The sequence below is a fragment of the Ophidiomyces ophidiicola genome (genome assembly GCF_022830035.1).
Source record: "Ophidiomyces ophidiicola strain CBS 122913 chromosome Unknown scaffold_29, whole genome shotgun sequence".
Classification (NCBI taxonomy): Eukaryota; Fungi; Ascomycota; class Eurotiomycetes; order Onygenales; family Onygenaceae; genus Ophidiomyces; species Ophidiomyces ophidiicola.
In genome coordinates this window covers 86551-109984 of record NW_026054669.1, presented here as the reverse complement: position 1 = coordinate 109984, position 23434 = coordinate 86551, and the positions used below count along the sequence as shown (strand labels likewise).

General features: G+C 46.4%; 9 protein-coding genes across 9 annotated transcripts; 6 read left to right on the top strand and 3 right to left on the bottom strand.

Moving 5' to 3' along the window:
• Positions 1 to 376: 376 nt before the first annotated feature.
• Positions 377 to 3093, top strand: ppk32 (Protein kinase domain-containing protein ppk32; the record flags this gene model as incomplete). The annotated part of the gene is made up of 2 exons (XM_049254585.1): positions 377 to 1811; positions 1865 to 3093. 2 exons carry the CDS (start codon positions 377 to 379, stop codon positions 3091 to 3093), a joined length of 2664 nt encoding a protein of 887 aa, XP_049106410.1.
• Positions 3094 to 3543: 450 nt separating this feature from the next.
• LOZ57_005555 (uncharacterized protein) lies at positions 3544 to 5920 on the top strand (the record flags this gene model as incomplete). The annotated part of the gene is made up of 3 exons (XM_049254584.1): positions 3544 to 3671; positions 3835 to 4714; positions 4805 to 5920. The coding sequence occupies 3 exons, from the start codon at positions 3544 to 3546 to the stop codon at positions 5918 to 5920; spliced, it is 2124 nt and encodes a 707-aa protein (XP_049106409.1).
• A 1246-nt stretch (positions 5921 to 7166) lies between these two features.
• On the bottom strand, positions 7167 to 9365 carry NOP4 (RNA recognition motif-containing protein; the record flags this gene model as incomplete). The annotated part of the gene is made up of 1 exon (XM_049254583.1): positions 7167 to 9365. One exon carries the CDS (start codon positions 9363 to 9365, stop codon positions 7167 to 7169), a length of 2199 nt encoding a protein of 732 aa, XP_049106408.1.
• A 191-nt stretch (positions 9366 to 9556) lies between these two features.
• Positions 9557 to 10624, top strand: RAD10 (ssDNA endonuclease and repair protein rad10; the record flags this gene model as incomplete). Its single annotated transcript, XM_049254582.1, has 1 exon — positions 9557 to 10624. One exon carries the CDS (start codon positions 9557 to 9559, stop codon positions 10622 to 10624), a length of 1068 nt encoding a protein of 355 aa, XP_049106407.1.
• Positions 10625 to 11100: 476 nt separating this feature from the next.
• Positions 11101 to 13207, top strand: LOZ57_005552 (uncharacterized protein; the record flags this gene model as incomplete). Its single annotated transcript, XM_049254581.1, has 4 exons — positions 11101 to 11704; positions 11807 to 12093; positions 12153 to 12286; positions 12349 to 13207. 4 exons carry the CDS (start codon positions 11101 to 11103, stop codon positions 13205 to 13207), a joined length of 1884 nt encoding a protein of 627 aa, XP_049106406.1.
• Positions 13208 to 13717: 510 nt separating this feature from the next.
• On the bottom strand, positions 13718 to 15244 carry LOZ57_005551 (uncharacterized protein; the record flags this gene model as incomplete). Its single annotated transcript, XM_049254580.1, has 2 exons — positions 13718 to 14620; positions 14735 to 15244. 2 exons carry the CDS (start codon positions 15242 to 15244, stop codon positions 13718 to 13720), a joined length of 1413 nt encoding a protein of 470 aa, XP_049106405.1.
• Positions 15245 to 16132: 888 nt separating this feature from the next.
• On the top strand, positions 16133 to 18653 carry LOZ57_005550 (uncharacterized protein; the record flags this gene model as incomplete). The annotated part of the gene is made up of 5 exons (XM_049254579.1): positions 16133 to 16287; positions 16541 to 17007; positions 17072 to 17367; positions 17421 to 18109; positions 18191 to 18653. 5 exons carry the CDS (start codon positions 16133 to 16135, stop codon positions 18651 to 18653), a joined length of 2070 nt encoding a protein of 689 aa, XP_049106404.1.
• A 612-nt stretch (positions 18654 to 19265) lies between these two features.
• On the top strand, positions 19266 to 20501 carry SEC13 (GTPase-activating protein S13; the record flags this gene model as incomplete). The annotated part of the gene is made up of 6 exons (XM_049254578.1): positions 19266 to 19268; positions 19335 to 19373; positions 19452 to 19567; positions 19633 to 19663; positions 19726 to 20126; positions 20177 to 20501. 6 exons carry the CDS (start codon positions 19266 to 19268, stop codon positions 20499 to 20501), a joined length of 915 nt encoding a protein of 304 aa, XP_049106403.1.
• A 249-nt stretch (positions 20502 to 20750) lies between these two features.
• LOZ57_005548 (uncharacterized protein) lies at positions 20751 to 22353 on the bottom strand (the record flags this gene model as incomplete). Its single annotated transcript, XM_049254577.1, has 5 exons — positions 20751 to 21185; positions 21246 to 21337; positions 21403 to 21870; positions 21922 to 22204; positions 22276 to 22353. The coding sequence occupies 5 exons, from the start codon at positions 22351 to 22353 to the stop codon at positions 20751 to 20753; spliced, it is 1356 nt and encodes a 451-aa protein (XP_049106402.1).
• Between the last annotated feature and the right edge of the window lie 1081 nt (positions 22354 to 23434).

The window sequence follows — 23434 nt, the reverse complement described above, 5'->3', positions numbered from 1 at the left end:
AGCCTCGGTGATATTGCTTATATAAGGAAGCTTTACCTAACTGGTCACGTGCGTCAGCTTTGGGTAAGTAAGCCGGGCATCAAAGCCTCGTCAGTCTTTTGGCATCGCTGTCCAATTGCTCAGAAACTAATAATATCGGACGTCTGTCCCGCCAGCCCAATTTTTTACTATTTTGCTATTTTCCTTCTTATATAGAAACAAGTATTCCAATGGAAAGATCCTGACACGGGCACTGAAAGCGACTCGCATTTCACGCAGCATAATAAGGTTGGGGGGCTGATTTCTGCTTGCAAGGTGTATGGTTACATATGGTGCCTCCGTTGAGAGACTTCACTCATCTTATTAAAAGTTGATTACTTCATGCAAGATCATCGTCATGTTTTCTTCTGCCTTAAAGTCCTTTAGCTCAAATATTTCCTCAAATTACCAGATATGCCCGACCCACTCTTTCACCTCGGGGCCCTGGAAGGTCCATGATGGGAAGAAGAAAGGTACCGGCACTCCGGCCTCCGTCTTTATTTTTGACCGCAAATCATTAGACTCCAAGGCGGGTGGCTTTGGGTCGCGTTCCAGTAATTCCTATCTCAAGAAGCTACAAGAGGGCGTGATTGAACGACTGAAGCGGGAAGCTTCTAATCTAGCGAGGCTCAGGCATCCGTCTATTCTCCAAATTCTTGAGCCTGTGGAAGATACAAGGAATGGCGGACTGATGTTTGTTACGGAGCCATTGACTGCATCTTTGGCCGGGTTGCTTCAGGAAAAGGACGAGCAAGAGAGAGCCGGGGGTCGAACGAGTCGATACGTTATAGAGGCTTCAGATGGTTCAAAGCGACGAAGAGATCTCGACATTGATGAACTTGAAATTCAAAAAGGACTGCTTCAGATCGGCAAGGGCCTCGAATTTCTGCATGAATCCGCCGCACTCGTCCACGGAAATCTTACTCCGGATGCCATTTATATCAATTCTAAGTCTGACTGGAAGATATCCGGTCTCTCGTTTTCAGGCCCAGCTGACTCGCAAAGTACTTCAACACTACCTCCCCTCGCTCTATCTGAAGTTTTGTATCACGACGCCCAACTTCCCCCTTTTGTCCAGCTAGACTTGGACTACACTTCGCCAGACTTTGTTATCGACTCAAATATATCAACCGCAGCGGACCTTTTCTCTCTTGGACTGTTAATAATTGCGCTTTATAATTCTCCACACATCTCTCCTCTTCAAAGCCACCAGAGCATCAATACATACAAGAAGCTCTTATCATCGCCCTCGACAGTTCCCTCTCAGAACAACTCTTTCTGCTGTTCCAGACCAATTCCGAAAGACCTTCAGTCGGAGATTCTTCCGAGATTAATTACAAGGCGACCAGCACAGCGGATGAATGCTCGGGAATTTCAGCAGGCCCGGTATTTCGATAATGTTCTTGTATCAACCATACGATTTCTAGAATCCTTCCCTGCTAAGACGCCAAATGAGAAATCCCAGTTTATGAGGGGCCTCTCACATGTCTTACCTGAGTTTCCTACTTCTGTGCTGGAGAGAAAAGTGCTCCCTGCCTTGCTAGAGGAGGGTAAGGATCATGAGCTTCTGCCGCTCATTCTACAAAACACGTTCAAAATAATCGACCGCCTTCCGGCTGGGTGCCGCGTTGTGTCCGATAAAGTACTTCCCCAGTTGAAAGTATTATTCCCTTCTTCAAATGGCAAAGCCACCACTGTAGAACGAGGCAGTGGTAAAGATGCAGGTCTTATGGTTATTCTTGAGAATATTAAACTGTTAGCTGAGAATTGTTCTGGGAAGGAGTTTAAAGAAGGTGAGCGTATCAACTGCTTCTTACCCTCAACATACAACTTATATCCGCTTTAGATGTTTGGCCTTTGATTTCTTTGGGCTTAGACTCTCCTACTCATTCGCTAGTCGACACGTCTTTAAGATGCCTTCCAGCTATGCTTCCCGTACTTGATTTCTCCACTGTCAAGGATGAAGTGTTCCCGCCGATAGCACTTGTGTTTAGTAAAACAAGTAGCCTAGCTATCAAAATACGGGGTTTGGAAGCTTTTGTTATCCTCTGTGGCGGATCTCTCGACTCTCCGGATTCTTCGGATGACCTTTCCGGGATTAAGAGTGCACCTAAATCTCAACATGTGGCTTCTTCATCCATTCTTGATAAATTTACAATACAGGAGAAGGTAGTCCCATTAATGAAAGGAATCAAAACCAAAGAACCCGCTGTGATGATGGCGGCTCTGAAAGTATTTAAACAAATTGGTCATCATGTGGATATCGATTTTCTAGCACTGGAGGTTCTTCCAATTATGTGGACATTTAGTCTTGGTCCGTTGCTAAATGTGCAGCAATTCACTAGCTATATGGATCTTATCAAGTCGTTGTCGTCGGTTATTGAGAAAGAGCAGACTAAAAAGCTTCAGGAGTTGTCATCGACATCCAGTGGTGACAAATCCCAAACTAGTACTTCCAGCGCTTTTGGTCCGCAAATAAATATCAATGGCGGCAGTACTGATCAGGAGATGGATTTTGAAAGTCTCGTTTTAGGGAAGGCTCGCACGGTGACATCTCCTTCCAATGTGTGGGGAACTCCGTCAGTGCCCTCTCTTCAGCCAATATCGCCTGATACTGGACCTAAGTTCTCATGGTCCTCGTCAAATAGTGCTTTGGGGGTATCGCCTAACCCACGGTCAATTACCCCAGATACAAAAATTGGTTCGTTTCCTGTACTCAAACCTACAAGTGGACAAGGCACGTCCTTCTACCAGCAGCCCACAACAAGTCTATCCTGGAATACAACACTCTCAAAGCCGTCGCTGAACTTGCAGTCAAGTCTTTCTAATACTCCTCCGCTAGCACCGTCCACGTATGCAACGCTTCAGCCGACCCAGCAGCCCATGACGACAGCGGCAATGTTTACTATACCTCCACCTCCCCCGATAAATCCTCAACAATCTAACTCATCGACATCACGATTTCTTCCCTCACCCCCGCCGACCACTTCTAATACGAAAAATTCTCCACCAAACCAGCCGGCAAGGTATGGGCAACAGGGACAAGGTCTTGATAAATATGAAAGCTTGCTTTAAGCTTACAATCCCGGGACTCGTGCTTCAAGACAAGCGTATATTATCCCACTTCCATTAAATCCTACCTAAAGGACTGTACAATACATTGCATCAATGTTTTCCGTAGCTGTGTAAACGAGGCACTGCATATATCCAGGCATCGTCGACATTATAGCAGCCCAATACGCGCGGAGGTTAAACTTCAGCCTCGGAGGATTACCTCATCGCCTCTGGGACGCAGTTTCTTTCCCCGCAGGGCCCGGATTGCTGCGGTGCCTGTTTGGTGAGATGACCCCTCTTCGCCGCATTTCTAGTATTGGGGCCCGCTCCTTCGTTCAAAGATATCACGCCAGGCCCAACTCCTTCATTCATCCCCTGCCGCAACAGCTACAGCTATTATCAACACGCTCATTTTCAAGCACCTCATTATTACTCAACTCATCTAGCGGAGTACCCAATTCCTTTACCAGCATGGATCGCAAGGCCAATGAGCAGTACCTTGCCGATTCCCCGCCCACTGTTGTCCGGCTGGAGATCAAACAACACTTTGATGCGTTGAAAGACGAGAAATTGAAACGATACGCGCACCACATTAGCAGGTGAGTCTTGGGATATTGGTCATCTCGCTGATGCTACTGGATTTCCTCTGCTATTTTCCCCTGGTATTAGATATTGCGTAATATCCCTCCAGAACTTGCCAGATATATTCCCTTTCTTTTCTTCAGACTCTGAGTGCTTTCACTGACAGTCATTGTGCTTCAGAGCAGCATTCCTAGGGACTAGAATTACTCTTCGCCAAGTCTCTCCGGAATCAGAACCCATATACGATCTAATATTATCCTTGTATCGCGCGTGCAACGGCGATTGGAAGTCCCTAGGTGACAAGACAGCCGTTAGCCAGAGCGAAGTACAGCACTTTCTTGAATATGCTGCTCAGTTTCTAGGAAATTGTGGAAACTATAAAGGCTTTGGTGACTCTAAATTCGTACCTAGAATTCCAGAGAATTTGTTCAGGCAGCTGGCATCCGCGACAGATGAATCTAAGAAAGCATTCGAAACCGCTTCCACAACTGGAGGCGGCATTTATGTCACCTCCTCCCTTGCCTTGATGCATCTAGGATACCCAGAGGATGGCCATATGACAACATACTATCCCGACTCCCCTACAATTACGAAAGAAGAGATCACCCTGGTGGGCGATTTCTTAGAAAAGAAAAAGTTACTCCTTGAAAACACAAGATTACGCAAGACGAAGAATGGGGACTTCGAACTACTAATAGCCTCGGCACAAAAGAACCCAGCGGGCCGTGATAGAGATGTTGGCGATGTCAATGGATGGCCCTTAGATGGAAAGTTGGAAGGGAAACAACTTACTCTAGTTTATGGAGATTACGCAGACCTCCTGGAGAAAATAACTAAAAGCTGCATGCAGGCAGGCTTGAATCCAGCCAATGATATCCAGAAGAACATGTACGAACAATATGCCAAGTCATTCTCTACCGGGTCTTTGGAGGCCTATAAGGAAAGCCAACGGTTTTGGATCAGAGACAAAGGGCCTATGGTAGAATCCGATTTGGGATTTGTCGAGACATACCGTGACCCTCATGGTGTTCGAGGAGAATGGGAGGGCTTCGCCGCTATGGTATGATTTACACTAACTCTTTTTTTTTTTTTTTTTTCTTTTTTTTTGCATTTATTTTTTTTGCATTTATTTGGACTAATCATTAAACAGGTGAATCAAGAGCGTACAAAATCGTTTGAAAAGCTGGTTGCCAATGCTCCTAGCTTTATTCCAAAGCTTCCCTGGGGTAAGGACTTTGAGAAGGACAAATTTCATAGCCCAGATTTTACTTCTCTGGAAGTTTTAACTTTTGCGGGAAGTGGAATTCCCGCTGGAATCAATATCCCGAATTACGATGATATTCGGCAGAATTTGGGTTTCAAAAATGTTTCACTTGGGAATGTTTTGAGTGCAAAAGCCCCAAACGAACCCGTTCCTTTTATTCGTTCGGAGGATTTGGAGATTTTCCGAAAATACCGAGACCCTGCCTTTGAAGTTCAAGTCGGTGTTCACGAACTTCTAGGCCATGGAACTGGCAAACTCTTACAGGAGACTGCTCCCGGCGAATATAATTTTGACGTTTCCAACCCTCCTATTAGCCCAATCACAAATAAACCTATTTCTACATGGTATAAACCAGGTCAGACCTGGAGCTCGGTATTTGGACCTATCGCCTCCTCATACGAGGAATGCCGTGCAGAATGTGTTGCTATGGCTCTTGGATGTGATTTTGAAATCTTGAAACTTTTCGGTTTCGGTGACGGCCACATCGACCTTGATGGCGAAGCGGGGGATGTGCTTTATGTCAGCTACCTAACCATGGCCCGAGCCGGTATCACGGCGTTAGAGTTTTGGGACCCCAAAAGCCAGAAATGGGGACAGGCACATATGCAAGCGAGATTCAGCATCCTACGAACATTCCTTGACGCGCCTGATTGCTTCGTGCAGCTGAAGCATACCAAAGAAGATTTGTCAGATATTGAGATCTATCTGGATCGGAGCAAGATTCTGACCCATGGACGCCCTGCTGTTGAGCAGTATTTGCAAAAGCTTCACATTTTCAAATCTACTGCTGATGTTGTTGAGGGAAAAAAGTTGTACGATGGAATCACGCATGTGGACGAATGGTGGGGTCAGAAATTGCGGCCGGTTGTGCTTCAGAAAAAGGTTCCCCGAAAAGTTTTTGTACAAGCGAACACTGTATTGGACGGGGACAGGGTGGTGCTTAAGGAGTATGACCCGACTCTGCAGGGAATGATTCAGAGCTATGCTGAGCGTGATGTGTAACGCGGCTCATGTCATTGGCTGGTAGAAAATGCTCCTTTCGGGTATTTTCGTATACAAGTAATCTCGGGACCTTTCTCCTGCCCAGCGCAAGGTGACGAGATTATACACATCATTAATTGAAACACCTAGACTCACTCCATCGAGTGCTGCTCTCCACCACCGGATCCTGATACAGTAGCTCCTCCATACAGCCCCCTAGCTTATGTAACCATCAGTCATTGCGGGGAAGGAGTACTAAAGACAGGCCTTACCCCGCCAAACAAGACATAGAGATCGAACTCGCATCACACTTAAAACATCATCTGTTTTCTAGTAAAAGACACAGACATAATGGCAAGCCCCAAGGGTATCATGTCTCCAGAGGCGAAAAACCTCAACCCCCCCAAAAATGACCCAATATCCCTCGACGAGTTGAGTAAATGCAATGGTCTGTTGGTACCGCCCTTCACAACTCGCATCCTTCTTTCTTCCCGTGAATCATAGGTTTTTAACGTTGCTCCGACCGCAATAATAGGTGTCGATTCCAACCGCCCAACCCTCGTTGCAATCAAAGGAGTCGTATTTGACGTTTCAAGTAATGCAGCCTACAAACAGGGTGGAAACTACAATGGTACGTGCACTAATACGTCCTAAAGGCCCGCTTGCCTTTAAAGGGATTTATCCAAACGAATATTGTACTAAAGACCAATCATATAATATAACAGTCTTCGCGGGCAAGGACGCTTCTCGCGCTCTAGCATGCTCGTCCCTAAAGGTCCAAGACTGCCGGCCAGAATGGCAGGATCTAGGAGAAAAGGAGAAAGGAGTGTTAGAAGACTGGTTTAAGTTTTTCAGCAAGAGATACAATATTATTGGAAAGGTTGCAGGGGCGTCGAACTTTTGACTTTAACCGGACAGGGATGGTTTGTGATATTCTGCTATTCTGCTTACAGGTTCGGGCAACTAAGGAGCGAGTTGGCCGGCCTCATGTGAATTTAATGCTACTGATAAGATATGGTATTCGATGTCCGTCATTCAAAAGTGACAAGATTCTCTAGGGGACGTCAACCTCAGTAGGACACCATCCAGGGTCCACGAGCCAAAGTTTTGGAAAGAATGCGAAGGAAGAGTATGATGGAACGAAATATCGGCCTGGACTCCAGTACACATATAGGGTATCTAGCAACTTTTGTGGTAGGGGGAAAATATTGAGATGCTTATCAAGCCGAGAGCCCCATTTACGGCACGGCCTTTCTACAAAGGGCGCTCATTTCCCTTTCCTCGTTTTTCTCAACATTCGTTTCTTCGCAATTATACGATTCCTTTTCGCAAGGTGGTTCTGGTCTTCAGGTTTGGCTGACCCTTGTTCTGACGGTTTTAGTTTTTTCTCGTCAGAACCACCTCCTGATCTCTCCGGTCTCTTTCTCTTGGTTCCACGTTTTATTCCTTCAGAGTTGGTGTTGCGTCTATCAGACTTTCGCTTGTCGTGAGGCCCACGTTCCTTCTGAGTTCGCGCTTTAATTTCCGATTCTTGTCTGCGCTTCACCACCTGCGCGTTCTCGATAGCAAATTCCACGATAAGGCGTTTCTTTTTCTCATCTGCATCAACCTTCGTAGCTCCTAATGCACCAACGGCGTGGCCATTCAGCCATCTCAATCCCATCAGGGCAGATCTGTGAGAGGTATATTCGATGAAGCCGTATCCACGACTTCTACCCGCACCGCTAGTTTCCTGAATTTTGCTTCCTTCCCTGCCCTCAAATATGACTTTTGCCTGCTTGACTATACCTTTGCCCTTGATTTTTCGCAACTTTTCTTGCTCTTTCATCAAATCTGCACTTCTGGACAGTTCATCTTTCGACAACGGCTGGCGGAGGCCCTTTTTCACATCCGTGGCAAAACCGACAACGGCCTCTCTCGCTAGCTGTTTCAAAGCTTTAGAATCAACATTCCTAGGAATATTTCGAACAGACAATCGGGTGAGGCTGATATGTAACATTGGGTTGCTTTTGATGAGTTTCTGCCTCTGTTTAACACTAGCTTCTCTCATCGCAACTTCCGATGGTGATAGCTTAGAGTATAGGGGTGAATTGGTTGCAATGGTGCCTTCAGACAGCAGAAAAAGCTTTCGCTTATCCTTATCTCGAGCATCGCGGCGTGAGGTCCCTTCTGCCTCAAGTCTGCCTGCCTCTCTCCTACTTACTGCTTGCGATATCTGCAAAACACGGCCATCCATGGTGTATTTACCTGAAGGGTCGTTTTTCTCGTCTTCAAGAACAGACTTTTTCATGCCTGTGGCGGAGTGTGGTTTGAAATCTTTAGACTGCTGATCCATTTGCCTCGGCGCCTCACGAAGGCATGCCTTGGCATCATCTTCTTTGTAAAAACAGACAAAAGCTGTGCCTCTTGGGCGTTCAGTTTCAGGATCAACAACTACCCTGGCATAACGGACTGCACCAAATGTGGTAAAGTGCTCATAAAGTGTTTCGTCCGATGCACTAAATGGAAGGTTTCGAATGAAAATTGTGGACAAATTTCGGTCATCCTCCTCCTCCTCTTCTTCTGCTTTTTCCTCATCATTCTCTGCGCTCTCTATACTCCCGGTATCTCCATTATCCACTTCGATGTCCACACCACCGTCAGAATCATCTTCGTCAGCAACGTCATCTCCAGATACCCTATCTGAAGTTTCTGGGGTATTAGCTGATTCCTCCCCTGCATCCTCTGTAAATTGCCTTTGTTTCTCCCAGACTTCCTTATCAACAGCCCAGTCGACCGCTAGTGTCCTGCCATCGATGTCTTTTCCATTGACAGATTCCATAGCCCTTTCTGCATTCTTTTTCCCTCTCATTACAATAAAGCCAAAACCAGAATGCCGGCCGCCCTTCTTTGGGATATCAGCATACTTCACTTTGCCATAACTTCTGAATAGAACCGCTAGTTGATCGGGCTCTGTCACGCTCCATGGTAAATTTCGAACAATTAGCCTTGGGGGCAAAGCCCCTTGCCTGCGCTGTTCTCTCTGCTCTTTTAACTGGGTCGCCTGTGCTGAAGGGACACTCTTGCCTAACTTTTCGTCGATCTCTCTATGACGAGGCTCCGCTACCTCAATCTTGATTTTTCGACCGTCAAACTCTGAGTCGTTCAATTCTTCCATTGCACGTTGCGCATCGTCGACATCTGCAAACGTAACAAACCCGTAGCCCTTGCATTGTTTTGTCTGAGGGTCAGCAACTGCTGTAGCGTGTTTGATAGGATAGGTCTGAGAAAAGTAGTTCGCTAACGACTCAGTTGTAGCCGATGCTGGGAGGGACCGCACGAAAAGGGTTCTGCGAGGAGCTTTTTTCGGAGAGGATTGCGCCTCATCCTCAGCCGGTCCCTGCTTCATATCATTCTGTGCAGCTTGGGATTCGTTTTCGAAGTTTCCAGCGCCCGATAAGCGTCTTCGTTTCCGCGTATCTGCCATTGCTGGTCTAAACGTCGAACTTGTGATGGAAGCAAGCCCTCAAACAGAATATTCAATTAAGCTTCCTTCGCCGTATTTACACACATACAGTACGGAACCGGCCGTATCGTAATTATGGCCAGCTTAACTCCGGTGTCGCCGAGAGGACTCTGAACTTCGCCAAACTTTCGGTGCTCGAAGCCTCGAACAGGATGGACGAGGAGGACTTTGGAGAAGTCCCAGACTTCAGTCAACTCCTTGAGCCCGACGCACCACCCCAACCTGCGCCGCAATCCCCCCATCCGCAGCCTCCTGCCCCGTCAAAGATTATTCAACCAACGCCACAAATCCTCCCCAATCGCAGCGCGCGGTCCGCTATCCTCGTCTCAGCACGACAGAAGGGCAATCCTATATTAAATCATGTTCGGCTCTTGCCTTGGGAGTATGCCGACATACCGGCTGATTATATACTTGGAGCGACAACTTGCGCCCTTTTTCTCTCCCTAAAATATCATCGCCTACACCCGGAATATGTGTATTCGCGTATAAAATTACTGGGCGGAAAGTATACTCTGCGTATTCTTCTGGTAATGGTAGATATACCAAACCATGAAGACAGTCTGAAAGAGTTATCTAAAACGTCTATCGTGAATAATCTGACTCTGATTTTATGTTGGTCTGCAGCGGAAGCCGGACACTACCTGGAACTGTTCAAATCATCCGAAAACGCCCCACCAACTGCGATTCGATCTCAACAGCCACGGTCTTATAAAGATAGCTTAGTGGAATTTATTACAACACCAAGGAGTATTAACAAATCGGATGCTGCCAGCTTGATCTCCACGTTTGGTAGTTTGCAAGCAGCTATCGACGCACAGCCAGAACAAATTAGTACTGTTCCCGGATGGGGAGAGAGAAAAGTCAGCCAGTGGACCAACGCTGTGAAGGAAGAGTTCAAAACTCGAGCTGCTCAAGCAACTATTGCTTCCGAGAAGAACAATGGCATAGCGCGCTCGGCGAGTGTAGTTTGCCCAGGTGCAGATGAAGAATACCTAGATGGTATCTTTAGGGAAGCAGTTGAAGAAGAGGAGCGTCTTCTTTCTGGACAAGTCCTGGCCGGTAGCACCTTTGAAAAATCTAGGTCACGGGAATCGGACAAGCGATCATTTTTAGGTCACAACATTCAAAATGTGGGAGAAGTAAGCTCCAAAAGCAAGGCTGAAGGGGAAAATGAGGGCATCATGACAGCTCTAGCCAAACTGAGAGAAGAAAAAGGCTGAAATCAGTTTATGTTCTGATATACTGTAACCGGCGCCTTTCAGCAATCTTATACCACACAACTAGCACAATAAATTGGTGGCTGTATATGAATAATGTCCTTTGTTCATATCTGCATGCACACAAAGCCGTCCGGTTCTGCTAAATGATATTATTGAGCAACTCAAATGCTGTTCTCATTTATTTATTCCAAATTACAGTACGCGTAAGTTATGACGCCGTTTGCACTAGTCAATACCCACGATAAATACCTAGAAATAGACCCGTCACGTGTACGCCCCCACACCTTGTCCCCTTTCGGAAAGCCCGTTGCACCTCAGTCTGACGTCTTGCGATTCCAGGCGCCAGGATTCCTCTAAACCACTACTCATCTCTTGGGTTTTGAATTACTGTGTATGCTACATGTTGTAATCTATGTCTCAGTGATCTGGTCGGTTGCCTACCTCCAGGCACGGAGTCTCTAATAAAAGATGGGATCATGGGAAAGGCCGCCGGGAGTACTTTCGTTCGTGGCAAAGCGCGCGACTTAACCCATCCAGACAGCAATGGAGACTCCTCCAGGGTGCAGAGGACCTTGCAGACTAATACCGCTGTGACTCCCAACCGTTCCAGTCAAAATCCAGGGCCATCTCCGCTTCCAAAGAACAGAGATGGCCCTAGGAATTTTGAATTCGTCCTAGTCACCGACTCAGAGTCCCGAAGACAAGTACGACGCTATGCTATGCGCCAATACGTTCACCAACGCCGCCTGGATGGCATTGCTCGGTTGGAGTCGAACAAAGCTCGTGTTCGTGGGTGGTCAATTGCTGGGACCAGCACCGAAGGCGTTTCATCAGCCGCGGAGGAAGAAGAACCCGGAAACTCCCCCCTCTCTAATTCCAGCTCCAGCTCAAGCTCCAGTGTGAATTCTGTCGATTTTGGAATACCAGGTACTGCTATACCTGAGCCGGCTGGAATGTATGCAGATTGTTATGAGCTCCCTACCTCAGATCCACAGGCCGGGCCAAGCTCTGGAGCAATGGACCCTTTCCAAAGTCTCCCTTTGACTCTAGACAAAACAGAATATGGTCTGATACCACACTGTAAGTCAATATCAACATCCCTTGATTGGTTTAGCCCACTTTTCTGGTTCCGTTCAATTCCCTGTTTATCTCTTTCCAATTATATACTCAAAGTTTCTCTAGTTATCACAATATACCCGTTTAGAATGTACAAGATGGACCCTAGGCACCAATACAACCCAATAAGGGCAATTTTTCAGCGCGTTGCAATTCATGATCCTGTACCCTTTCAAGCGATGCTTGCTGTTTCGGCGAAACACATGGCAGGTACACATAACCAAACCGAAAATGTACTTTCCTTAACGCATAAAATGCGAGCATTGAGATTGTTAAACGAGCGTCTGAAGAATGACACATCGGGGAAGGAAGAAGGCACTATATATAGCGCAGCTAGCATGGCTGTCATTGAAGTATGTGGCTACACTATTACCCTCCTTTCATTTGTATGCATTTTACTCATATCATCTAGAAATGGTCTAAAGACGATAATGTCGAGAATATGCATATTCGAGGCCTTACGCAGTTGCTTAAAAAACGGGGCGGGATGCGTGGAATGCGCGCAACGAGCCCAACAAGTCACTTTATGGAAAAGGTCCTGTACTGGTAAGCTTTCCGTAGGGCCCGTCTGATCCCTAATGGTCGTCATTAAACATGCAAAATTATAGGGTCGATTTTAGCTGTGCTCCTGATGCAATTGTTGGGGCCACGTTTCCATGGACAGGTGACACGCCTGACATACCCCCAACCCTTTCATATATGGCTCCAAGGTTATCCGTGGATTCATCAATAGCTCTTACTCATAAAGACCTACCGGAAATACTTCAAGCTTGCGAAAATTTTTTCTCATTTTTTCACTCTCTTAATGAACTTCAGCAATCCTTGCTTGCACGTTATGAAGTTGAAGATATCGAGGAAAATGAATCTCCGCCAACCCCGAGCTTCTTTTACCAGACTTCACCCGTATACGACATTTTAACTTCAGTCGCTGATTACGATCACGGTATACAAGATATTAGCTACATTGACGAATACGTTTGTGTGGCTTGCCTATTTTATCTCAATGTTGCCCTTTTTGACTCATATTCGGCACCCCAAAACTTCAATAATTATCTGGACTGGATCAATTTCGAAGTTGGAAAACTCAGCTCATACGGGACCGTTAGCGTCGCATCGGTACTGTGGATTTTCCTAGACAATGGAGGCTTCCCAACCGGGCAACAAGCAGACAATGGCGAAAGGAGCTGGTCGGTATCCCAAATGCTACGAGTTGCAAAACGACTTTGCCGTACGGCATCAGGCACCCTATGGGATGATTTGAAATCTACGCTTTTGGACTTTTTGTTCATACATCGCGAGTGTGGAATTGGCAACAGCTCTGTTGGAAAACAAGAGCTATCTGCTCGGAGACGGTGGCGACATAACCAGCCAGTTATTATTCGGAAAGAGGCTGAGCTACGGCGGATTATGGTTCAGCAGATTTACGCCGCGTTTCCTTCTGCGAAAGTAGAGAGTATACCTTGCTAGTTGATAACATCAGTGCGCAAATGTTTTAATATTTATAACTCATAGTGGTAGAAAGTACATGTCTTGCGCTGATTGTCAAGTCCATCCCAGATGCGAAATATTCTTTCCAACAAACAGGAGCATGTTTTTGGTCTGCTTGAGACCAGCAAGGAACCCCATACGATGATACCATTACGGGATCAATTGGGTTATCCATATCAGCCTTTCTTTAGCGCTGCATCCATTTCACGGCATTGCAGTTTCACTTTGTTTGTGGGTCATTATAAGGTTGTGCTGTACATACATCCTTCCGCCGTCAGGTCAGACAAGGCCTTTTTGTTGACTTAGCCTTGGATATATAGCTGATCAACGAATTGACTCTTGCATATTATATGTCAGAGCAGCCAAATAGCCACCCAAGCTAATTATCTTGATCCCGTGGTCATGCCGAGAACGGCTAGCAAGCGATGGCCCATATTATTCCAAGACTTAGTCAGTAGTCCACACGCCACAATGGATTATCTATAAAATCTACCCTAGATACAGCTCCAGTGGTAGATTATGGTACATCTGATAATCCAGATCATTGCTCCATTTGAGAACGAAGCACTTGATGAGGGCGACAACAGCCATGGAAGTAAGGACAGGCGATGAATGTGTAGACGTTGGGTATCCCCAAAAAGAAGTTCTGTCAAGCTCTGCGGTCGACCCGTCCCACATAACCAGTGCTATGTCGGTCACAATTCGGACCATATCCCCAGAGTTTCCACTGCCCGCAGCCACTGCACCTGCGGCCATGTCTGCCATTTCTTCCCTGACAAACTGAGAATCCCATCCCCTAGCTTCAAGCCTTTCCGGATATTTGGCGACGACAGCGCGAAGAGTATCTGCTAAATGACCTCGGTGTAAGTCCATTCTCTTTTTTGCAAACGCAGTAAGAATATCACGCAAGCCACGATGGATCGACCAAGAAAGGAGTGTCCAAGGCAGAAAATCCAATGCTTTATTAAGAATAGTAGACTCGTTTTCGGGGACATATAAAATCACACCATCGTGGTGGCCCTGGCTACTAGGAAGATAAAGCATCGTGGTATCCCTCAATTCCTCAGGATCCGCACTTATCGCTTTCATGAAGAGAAAGTCTACCTTCTTCACATCGCCACCTATCATATTGTAGAGGTGCCTTCCCCCATGTGCACCACCAAACCCGCGAATCGTGTATCTCAAGATCCAGCTCCCTCCAGGCTTCCGTTCGGGGAAGGCACATTTGAAGGAGATGGGTGCCGCAGCATCTACCACTCCAGCTAACATTTGCAAACACTTATCCACTCTTCTTTCAAACTTCAAAGGATAAACGTCTTTGGAGAATGAATGGGAGTCATGTGCACCAAAATGAACACGCGCAATCTCACCAAGGGGCCACTCCACACGCCACTATCCACAGTAGCATGCATATGCGGCGCGAAATCCAGCAGCATCGCTATGTTGGAATACGGGCCGTGCATTTGTCACACAAAATAAGGCAATGAGAGTCGTGCGAGAGATGACAGTGCAGGTGGTGAGCTTGTGCTTAACCAAAGTTTGGAGAGGGAGGTTATCCCAGGTGCTGTCGGAGAAAATAGACATAGGCTCGACCCCGATAGTGGTGCAGTGGGAAACAGTGCCAATGTCTTTTTCGGAGGTTACTTCGAAACGTGGCTGCTGCAACTGTTCCACAAATCCAGGAGAGGCGTGAATAACTGAAAGGACGAGCGACCATGCAGCCCTCCCAGAGGGTTCGCCCAGTGGCAGGCGACTAACAAATACTGTCCGCCTTCCACATAATCCATCCGGAAGGCTGGCAGTGATTATAGGGCCGATAGGGGGTGGTTTAATAATGCGATACCATGGAATTTGGAGCTGGCGAAGTTTCCATCTGCCCAAATGACGAGCATCACGAAGGGAATAGAAAGGGTCTGTCTCATCGATAAAACTTCTGAATTGAGTGACAATGGAGCCCAATCCAATCACTGTGGCAGCCAGAGAAAGCCAGGTGGCGACAGTCTGAGAAGTATCCATCCAGTTTGCGTATTAATTGGATCTCCAATAGCATGAGTTTAAAGCAAATACATAGTGGACTTGCTTCTGTAAGGGGTCAAAGTAACAGCACGGTCTAAATTAATCATCGAAGGCTGGATACCCCGTATTTTAGCAATGGGATCCTAGGCTTGCAGCCTCCCACGGGCCATCGATGATCCGCGTGTGCAGCAGACAAGCGACCGGGAGCCAATCGCAAGGTCTTTTAAGAAGCATATCACCAGGGGCAGGTATAGCCCTGGCTTTTTGCTCCTCTTTAACTCCATAATAGCCACTGATTATCGGTAGTGAAGTACAGAGCGCCGTACTCAGGGCAGTTATAGCAAGACACGCTCTCCGAGTCAACATAGCCAATTTCTTTCGCTAGACTGCGAAGAGAACAACTAGTTAGTTATGTGCTAGTAAAAAGACTTGACTTATGTATTCCCGTAAATATCACCCTTTACCTATCGCCATTTTTCCTGTCTATGTCCGAATATAACTTCCCATAACGATGTCCGATGGATTCCGGCTTCGGTTCTTTATTTCTCCGAGATGTTATTGCCGATGACGCCACCGGCCTTGAACTCGCCTGGCCGTGGTCAACGTTGAAGGATCGATCAATAACATGCACGGCCTCCTCACCTTATGTGCTACAAGCTGGTGCTATTCGTACGCCCAAGAGCAGACAAGCTGTCCCTGGTGCTGCAAAGCTTCTTGGCCCACAACCTCCGCTTGAGTCGAGCCGCCACTAATAAACCTTGCAACTGGACCGTGCGTGAATAAGCGCGAGCCGGCTTATCTTTGCACCATGCCTGTCCAGGCAGCAGCATCTCGAGGCTGGGTTTCTTCCTTGATGCAAGCAACAGAGCACTTGGGCCCAGGTCCATAATGGATTCGGATGGCAGAGGTACCGATGCTCCCAACGAAAATTATGCCACAAGCTCTCGTGCGGCAAGTGTTTCCTTGAGAACCAGCAAGCGAATGCGGATTATTATATCTGCTAACAATCAATCTAACAGTGCGACAATTGCCGCATCCGCAAGGTCAGGGCGCCAGAGTTACTGTACATGAGCATTTAGGGCGAATGGTTGCTAAAAGCCCGTCTATGTAATGTAGATCAAATGCGACAGAGCCTCACCCTGTTCCAATTGCCGGCTGGCGAAATCCGCTTGTCGAACCTCCCCACGTGCTAAGGAGCAGCGACAGAGGGTCTTGATTTCCCACCAATAGTATGCACTTCTCTGTGTGGTCAAGTCGGCTTAATAGCGGTCAGCTAACAATTCGATTACACCTCAGTGAGAAGAAAATTGAGGCAATAGACGAGAGGCTATCGGGTATTGAGCGTCTTCTACAAGACCTTGCACTCTCCATTCCAACCTCTACCAAATCTCACCCTAGCCCCCCGCACTCGGCTAGCTCTTCACGGCAAAATGACAGTACAAGATTGTGCCCGACCATTCAGGAGCCAGAAGCAGCCACACCCAGTGCACATTTTGAAGGAGAATCAGCACTTAGCACCCATTCTGTGCTCGCCAGCGCTATTTTCGAAAAACAAATGGGAAGCAGCCCAAACATAGAGCAGAATCCAGCCATGAAACAAGCCTTGTCGTCCTTGCGGGATATTGTGGAGACACAGACTCGCCCTTCGCCTAGCATTCATACCCTACGGTTTCCCAGTCAGAAACCTGGAAATAAACTTGACCTATCCCAACTAGAACTGCCACCGCTCGATGTTGTTCTCTCCATGCTTCGTCTTTCAAAAGGTATCGTCGAATGCGGATGCTCCCCGCGCCCTCGAACCAAGGGGCACTGACTGATTCGCCACAGGGCACTACCCGGTCTTTTTCCTCACTCTCCCATTGATGGATTTACCGTATTTTACACAGCTCTGCAAAGACCTATACTTCTGCACAGAGGAGTACTCAAGTGCACAATTTGCCACCGTCAACTGTATTCTATCATATCTTTTCAGGGAGTACACTTATTATGGCGAAAATGACTCCCTAAAGGATAAATTTGAAGAGTATTCCGACCTATGCAAGCTGAATTTTGAAACTGTTATCAGCACCTTTGACTTATTTGTGGAGCCGAGCTATGATAATATTTTGGCATTAGCCCTAGGAGTGCGTTTTCTCAGATACATTATGGTGTATCACTGGTCACTAACAGTAGTAAGGCCTTTCATGCAACAGAGCTCTCAAAAATTTCACTGTGTTGGAACTTCACAGCCGTGGCTGCCCGGATGTGCCAAAGCTTAGGATACCACCGAGCGTCTATTAAAAAGGATGGCAACGGGGAAGACTCGGTTAACATTACGCTTAAAAAGGGAGTCTTTTGGTTCATATACCTTATGGATAAAAATATGTCCCTATGCCTAGGCCGGACTTCCACTCTGCAAGATTATGATATATCTGTGGAATATCCTGACCTGCCCATCGATTCAGGCGTGCGCCCATGGCGTATACTTTACGAATCCTGGCTTGACTTAAGCAGGATTGTGGGCAGAGTCTACGAGCATTTATTCTCTGCCCAAGCATTATGCGATAGTGCAGCGTCTCGCCTAAAGAAAGCTCGAGCGCTAGAGGAGGAAATCAAAAATTGGAGAAGTCAATTCACTCGGTGTGATCTTGGTCTAGCGCACCACAGTTTTTTCTTTCAATGGATGGGACCAAGTGCCGATCTGAGTTACTATCTACTTCTAACCTTAGTTTACCGTGTTTTGCCGCCGACGCAACCGCCGGAGACTCCCTCTGGCCTGAGCATTGGTTGTGTCGAAGCTGCTCGAAATGCTATGCAGCTGCATCAGCAAGTTATGCTGGCATTCAACGAAAAGGACACTTACATCCTGAAAGGTTATGTAGATTGGTATGTTCATCCGCGCCCTTGCGTATTTTTTATCATTTTCTTTGTTTTATTCGCTTATATATTTACTTAAATGGATTCCAGGACCCTTTTACAATGTCCATTCGTCCCGTTTCTGGTAATATTCTGCCATATCGTTGCTTCGGGAGACCTAGATGACTTGAGGCTACTTGGAGATGTTGCAACGAATCTCCAATCTGCAGGGAAAGTCTCTGAAGGTGCTGAGCGTCTGTACCGTCTTTGTATGGTATTTTATCAGGTCGCAAAGGTGTACGTGAATGCCAAGATCCTTGAAGCTGGGAATGGAAATGAGCTACAGGATTGCCAACTCGCAGTGAACCCTGGGAACCAGTTTGATAGCTATCTCAACGCCCTAGGACTTGGGCCCCCATTAGCACCATTTATTCCAAAAGGAATCACTGATGTTGGAGGTAATAACGAGGAAGATCCTCTACAGGGGCTTTTTGACATCGACATGGCACAGTCACTGGAAGACTGGTATTCTGGGAACCGGCATATGATGGGTTTGTTGGAGTCAGATTTATAAGGATTATGGGGCGATGAATGTCTGGAACATGTATTATATTGACATGGAAATTTGGGGTAGGTCCACTGGCTGGCCCTTAGAAGCTCTGAGTTTTTGAGGCCCTTTATGCTACATAGCATGCCATGGGGTTTATTAATGACTGATAATACGAAACCGCCTAAATATACAAGCGATACGGTTCGACGAATAACCATGTCACACAAGCATTAATCTTTGCTTCTCGTTTACGGAATACTTAGTGGAGAAACCACATTCTATTTTTCTCGACTAGTTGAACATAATACTACAAGCTCTAGCCCACTCTATGGGTGCTCACGGTACAGACCCGGTCAGGATTGATGTTTTCGGGTCAGCATCTTTGTAAGATTTCGTCAAGTTGAGCCGCTCGCGCGGCGCTCAAAGGTAACTAGCTACCGGCTTTTAGATAATCCGATTTCCGCGATTGATAAGATTAGATCTTCCTAGGGGCTGGAAGCGTGGCTCGTTCGCGACTTGCGGCCAGCTATTCTGATCAACTCCAGCAACCAGCACTGCTCTCGCCCGTTGTCCTCTGATAGTCACTACGAGTCCCTACGCCTCTGTCCTAATTTAATTGCGCCCATTGTCATCAAAATGGTATGATATCCCCTCCCACAGCCTTCGCAATCATCAAACTGACGCCTTTCTCACTCACGATTGCAGGCCCAAGTCATAACCAACTCCGGCCATGATGATATGATTGTATGTTGTTTTTGCACCAACCTCCCTCGAAGCTTTGATATTTCTCCTCGAATCCTACACTCTCTGACCCTCCGGTAGCATGATGCTGGCATCGATTACTATGGGCGCAGATTGGCGACTTGCTCCTCAGACAAAACGATAAAAATATTTGAACTAGAGAGCGACACACATCGACTTGTCGAAACGTTAAAGGGGTGAGAGATGTCTATGAGAATTTTTTTCTTCTGGCTTTAAAGGCTTTGTTATTAACTCCCTGAAGACATGAAGGTGCAGTGTGGTGTGTTGCCTGGGTATGAATAGTCGAACTGCTCCAAATATCACCAATATATATTGACTAGAATTGCCTTTCTAGGCCCATCCCAAGTTCGGCACTATCCTTGCATCTTCATCTTACGATGGAAAGGTTCTTATTTGGCGCGAACAAGGCTCCGCCGCCGCCACAGGCAGCTCCTGGAGTCGGGTCTTCGATTTTTCCCTCCACACCGCTTCCGTAAACATGATTTCCTGGGCGCCACATGAAATCGGCTGTGTTCTCGCATGCGCCTCATCAGATGGACATGTCAGCGTATTAGAATTCCGTGATAATAGCTGGACCCATCAAATCTTTCACGCCCACGGTATGGGTGTGAACTCCGTGAGCTGGGCCCCGGCCGCTACTCCTGGGTCAATAATTAGCACAACACCAAACCCGGGACAAGTTCGTCGATTTGTGACTGGTGGAAGTGACAATTTGGTCAAGATCTGGGATTTTAAGTATGCGCTAGCCCTTCCCATCTTTCTACATCTCTCTAATGGCTCTACAGCCCCGAAACGAAGAGTTATACCACCTCTAATGTCCTTGAGGGCCACACGGACTGGGTTCGGGATGTTTCTTGGTCACCAAGCATTCTTTCACGATCATACATTGCCTCCGCTTCTCAAGACAAGACTGTCCGAATCTGGACTTCTGACGCTTCAAATCCTAATGAATGGAAAAGCCATCAGTTGGAGTTTGATGCTGTGATTTGGCGTGTCTCTTGGAGTCTCAGTGGGAATATTTTGGCTGTTAGTGGTGGCGATAACAAAGTCAGTTTGTGGAAGGAGAATCTTAAAGGCTCGTGGGAAAAGGTGAAGGATATCGAAGAATAAAATATCAAAGTAATTATTGGACACAAAGTATACACCAACAGAGTAGATTGTTAACTCTCGTTAGAAGGCATAAATTCCAGAAATAAGGCGTCGACACTTTTAGTGATGATAACGATGATTCACCCTCAAACATCTGTTCATGACCCTTTTCTTATTTCTTTGGAGTATTCCTAAATCACCCGAAGGTCAAGAATTAAGCAGGCCCTGGAATTACTTTGTTACACTAAAATATCTTCCTCGCTCTTCCATTTAGTGAATCTCCCAGAGAAGAAAAGGTCCGCCCTCCCATTCGCACGTCGAAAGCATATCCTTCCATCTTCCCAGCATTATCCTTCCACCAGGGATCAAAACGCCTTCATATCCCGATGCCCACTCAAAGTCGTCCCAACTTTGGGGTTCCCATTTTTCCCCGCGGCCTAGTTCCTGGCGAAGTTCTTGCTCCTCTTCTGTAGGCTCGAATATTACAAAGCACACTCGCCGCCATTCAGGAAAGCCTCCCTGTCTACCTGGAAGGTACTCAACCATTCCGGTGATACAATAGTAATCATCTTCTTCGCCCGCAATATATTGTCTGCCGTAGATGTAGTGCCGATTAAACGTTGTAACACAAGGCAACGCCGGAAATGCTTTTGCAAATAGACTCGGCCAGAATTGATCCTTTAAAGGGCATTCAAGATCAAGGCGCTATTGAGGTAAATTTCAACTTCCAATATACAATAATGCATGATAATTGTCACTACGTACCACAAAAGGAATTTTGTCCCAATGTGTCGAGAAATCTGCACAACCCTGTCGGTCTATGAGGTCTTCCTTTCCCATATAGGGATGAATGCAAGCTGCCAACGAATTAGCAATAGCATAGTATATGCATTTAAGTAGATAGAAGGCAATCTTCACACACAATAGTAGCCTCCCCATGATGGGCCTACAATAAGCCTCCTTTCAAAATTGACGTCCCAAGGATGAGGGCGTAGTTCATACCACCTAAAAGCTGAGTTGAATGTATACTCTTCCCGACTGGTCAAATGGTGCTTCCAGAAATTTCTGATGTGTAAAAGCTGTTCCAGATCAAAATATTCGCCTTGGAACAGCGCCAACCGGCGGCGGCCTGTGCCGATTCCATACGCAATCGAAATATCGTAATCTTTGCGCGAAGAACGAAAAGGAGAATCCAGACGCAATGCCAAATGTGTTAGACATATCTGAATAGCCAGAAACGATTCGCTGGGTTTAACCGGTTCTCGTAGGTTATACCCAACTGTAGGGCGATGAAGGAAATCATTATTCTCAACATTCTGTTGAATGACATGAAGATTGTGCGAGAATATTGCATCTTGAAACCATTCCTCTGCATACCATCTAAAGCTTTCTGAATATCGAAGTTAGCTGAGAACAGGTGTGTTTTATTAGAGCCAAATACCATTCATGAGAGTCGACATGCACTGAAGCCACAAACTCTCTCTTTCACCCTCGCCATTTCCAAAATTGACAGCCTTGCTGAGAATAATATGTCGAAATTGGTATTCCCTTTTTATTTCCAGAGACGACTTGTCTGGAGGTGGCGGGTCATATTTCTCCAAAAACAATTCGCGCCAAATTCCAGACCCCGGCGGGGAAAGAGTCTCTGCAAAATACTTGCATGTTTTTATCAAGCTGACAAGGTCCTTGTCGTCGATTAAATAGCAAGCGATCTCCTGCACGATCTAGAGCCGGGTATAAAGCAAAAATCATCAGATATTAGAGCTAAAATGTCCCGGAAAAAGAGGCACTCCACCTCTCTAGGTAGCCACAAAAAAGGACCCTGATATGGATAAGCCCGGCCCATTTGAACAGACAGAGGGACTACTGGCATATTGCAGCGGTTATTCTACAAGACCTGTAGATGGCAACATGCAAGAAGAAACAAATGAAGAAAAACATTGACACTGTTCCTTAAAAAGAGTGATCAAGACTTCATTCAGATTAGATTGCTCAAGGACGCAATATGATATCAACAGAATCTATTGTGCCCATTGAAGGGAAGAGTGTTTTTAGATCAACATTTCTCAGAATTGGCGACAACACAAGCAACATAGGAACACCAGAGGAGTAGTTAACTTAAGACTCCTTGGATATTGCCATAGCAATTAACATTATGACGCCAAAAAACAACACAGGCACCAGCTACTAACTAGCTAGCCAATGTGGTAATCTCTAGACAATAATAATGGCATTGTTATAAGTGGTGTTGTGCAAGGTTTGCCTAAGCACTGAGGTGTCAAGGCATGCCTGTCCACCACCACCAGAGCCAAGCCAACAGCGGGTTTTTGGCCACGCAATAACCCGCAAATTATCATCTCTGCTGGACCGAGACCTGGTATCGCTCATTTGCACCGAATTTGGGCCCGGTGGGTCTTGATATATACACATGTAGGGACTGTGCGAGAAAGGATTCAATATGCTATGCTAAGAGCTTGGAGATTGTTGTGCCACCTCATGTATCCACAGGGAGGATGCGATTCTAGCTACTACTCTGGACGGAGTGCGGATTACGAAGTACACACGTAGTTAGTTAGTTCAGCCACTGCGTCAGGTGCTTTCTTAACCGTCCCGAAGGCGTGCACTTCCGTGCAGGACGTAATAAATTCCGTCTAGTCAACCTTTGGGGACATTCCATGGAAGCCTGACTTGGCCAGAATACTACAGAGAATCATAGGAATGTAAAGTTTCGGACTGATTAATGGAATCCAATATTGTATGGCTCGGTTGTTTTCTTTCCCTGCGAAAACTCGACATGGCTAAAGTACATCGAAATCAAAACCAGCATGGGCCAAGTAGCCCAGGCATGACTTTTGGCGTCTATCAAACTAGTAGCAAGGCTTTTGACAGGAAGGAGAAAAGAAAACAGTAAACGAAATGCAAGGAAAAAACAATAGTCACAGTTATGGAACAAA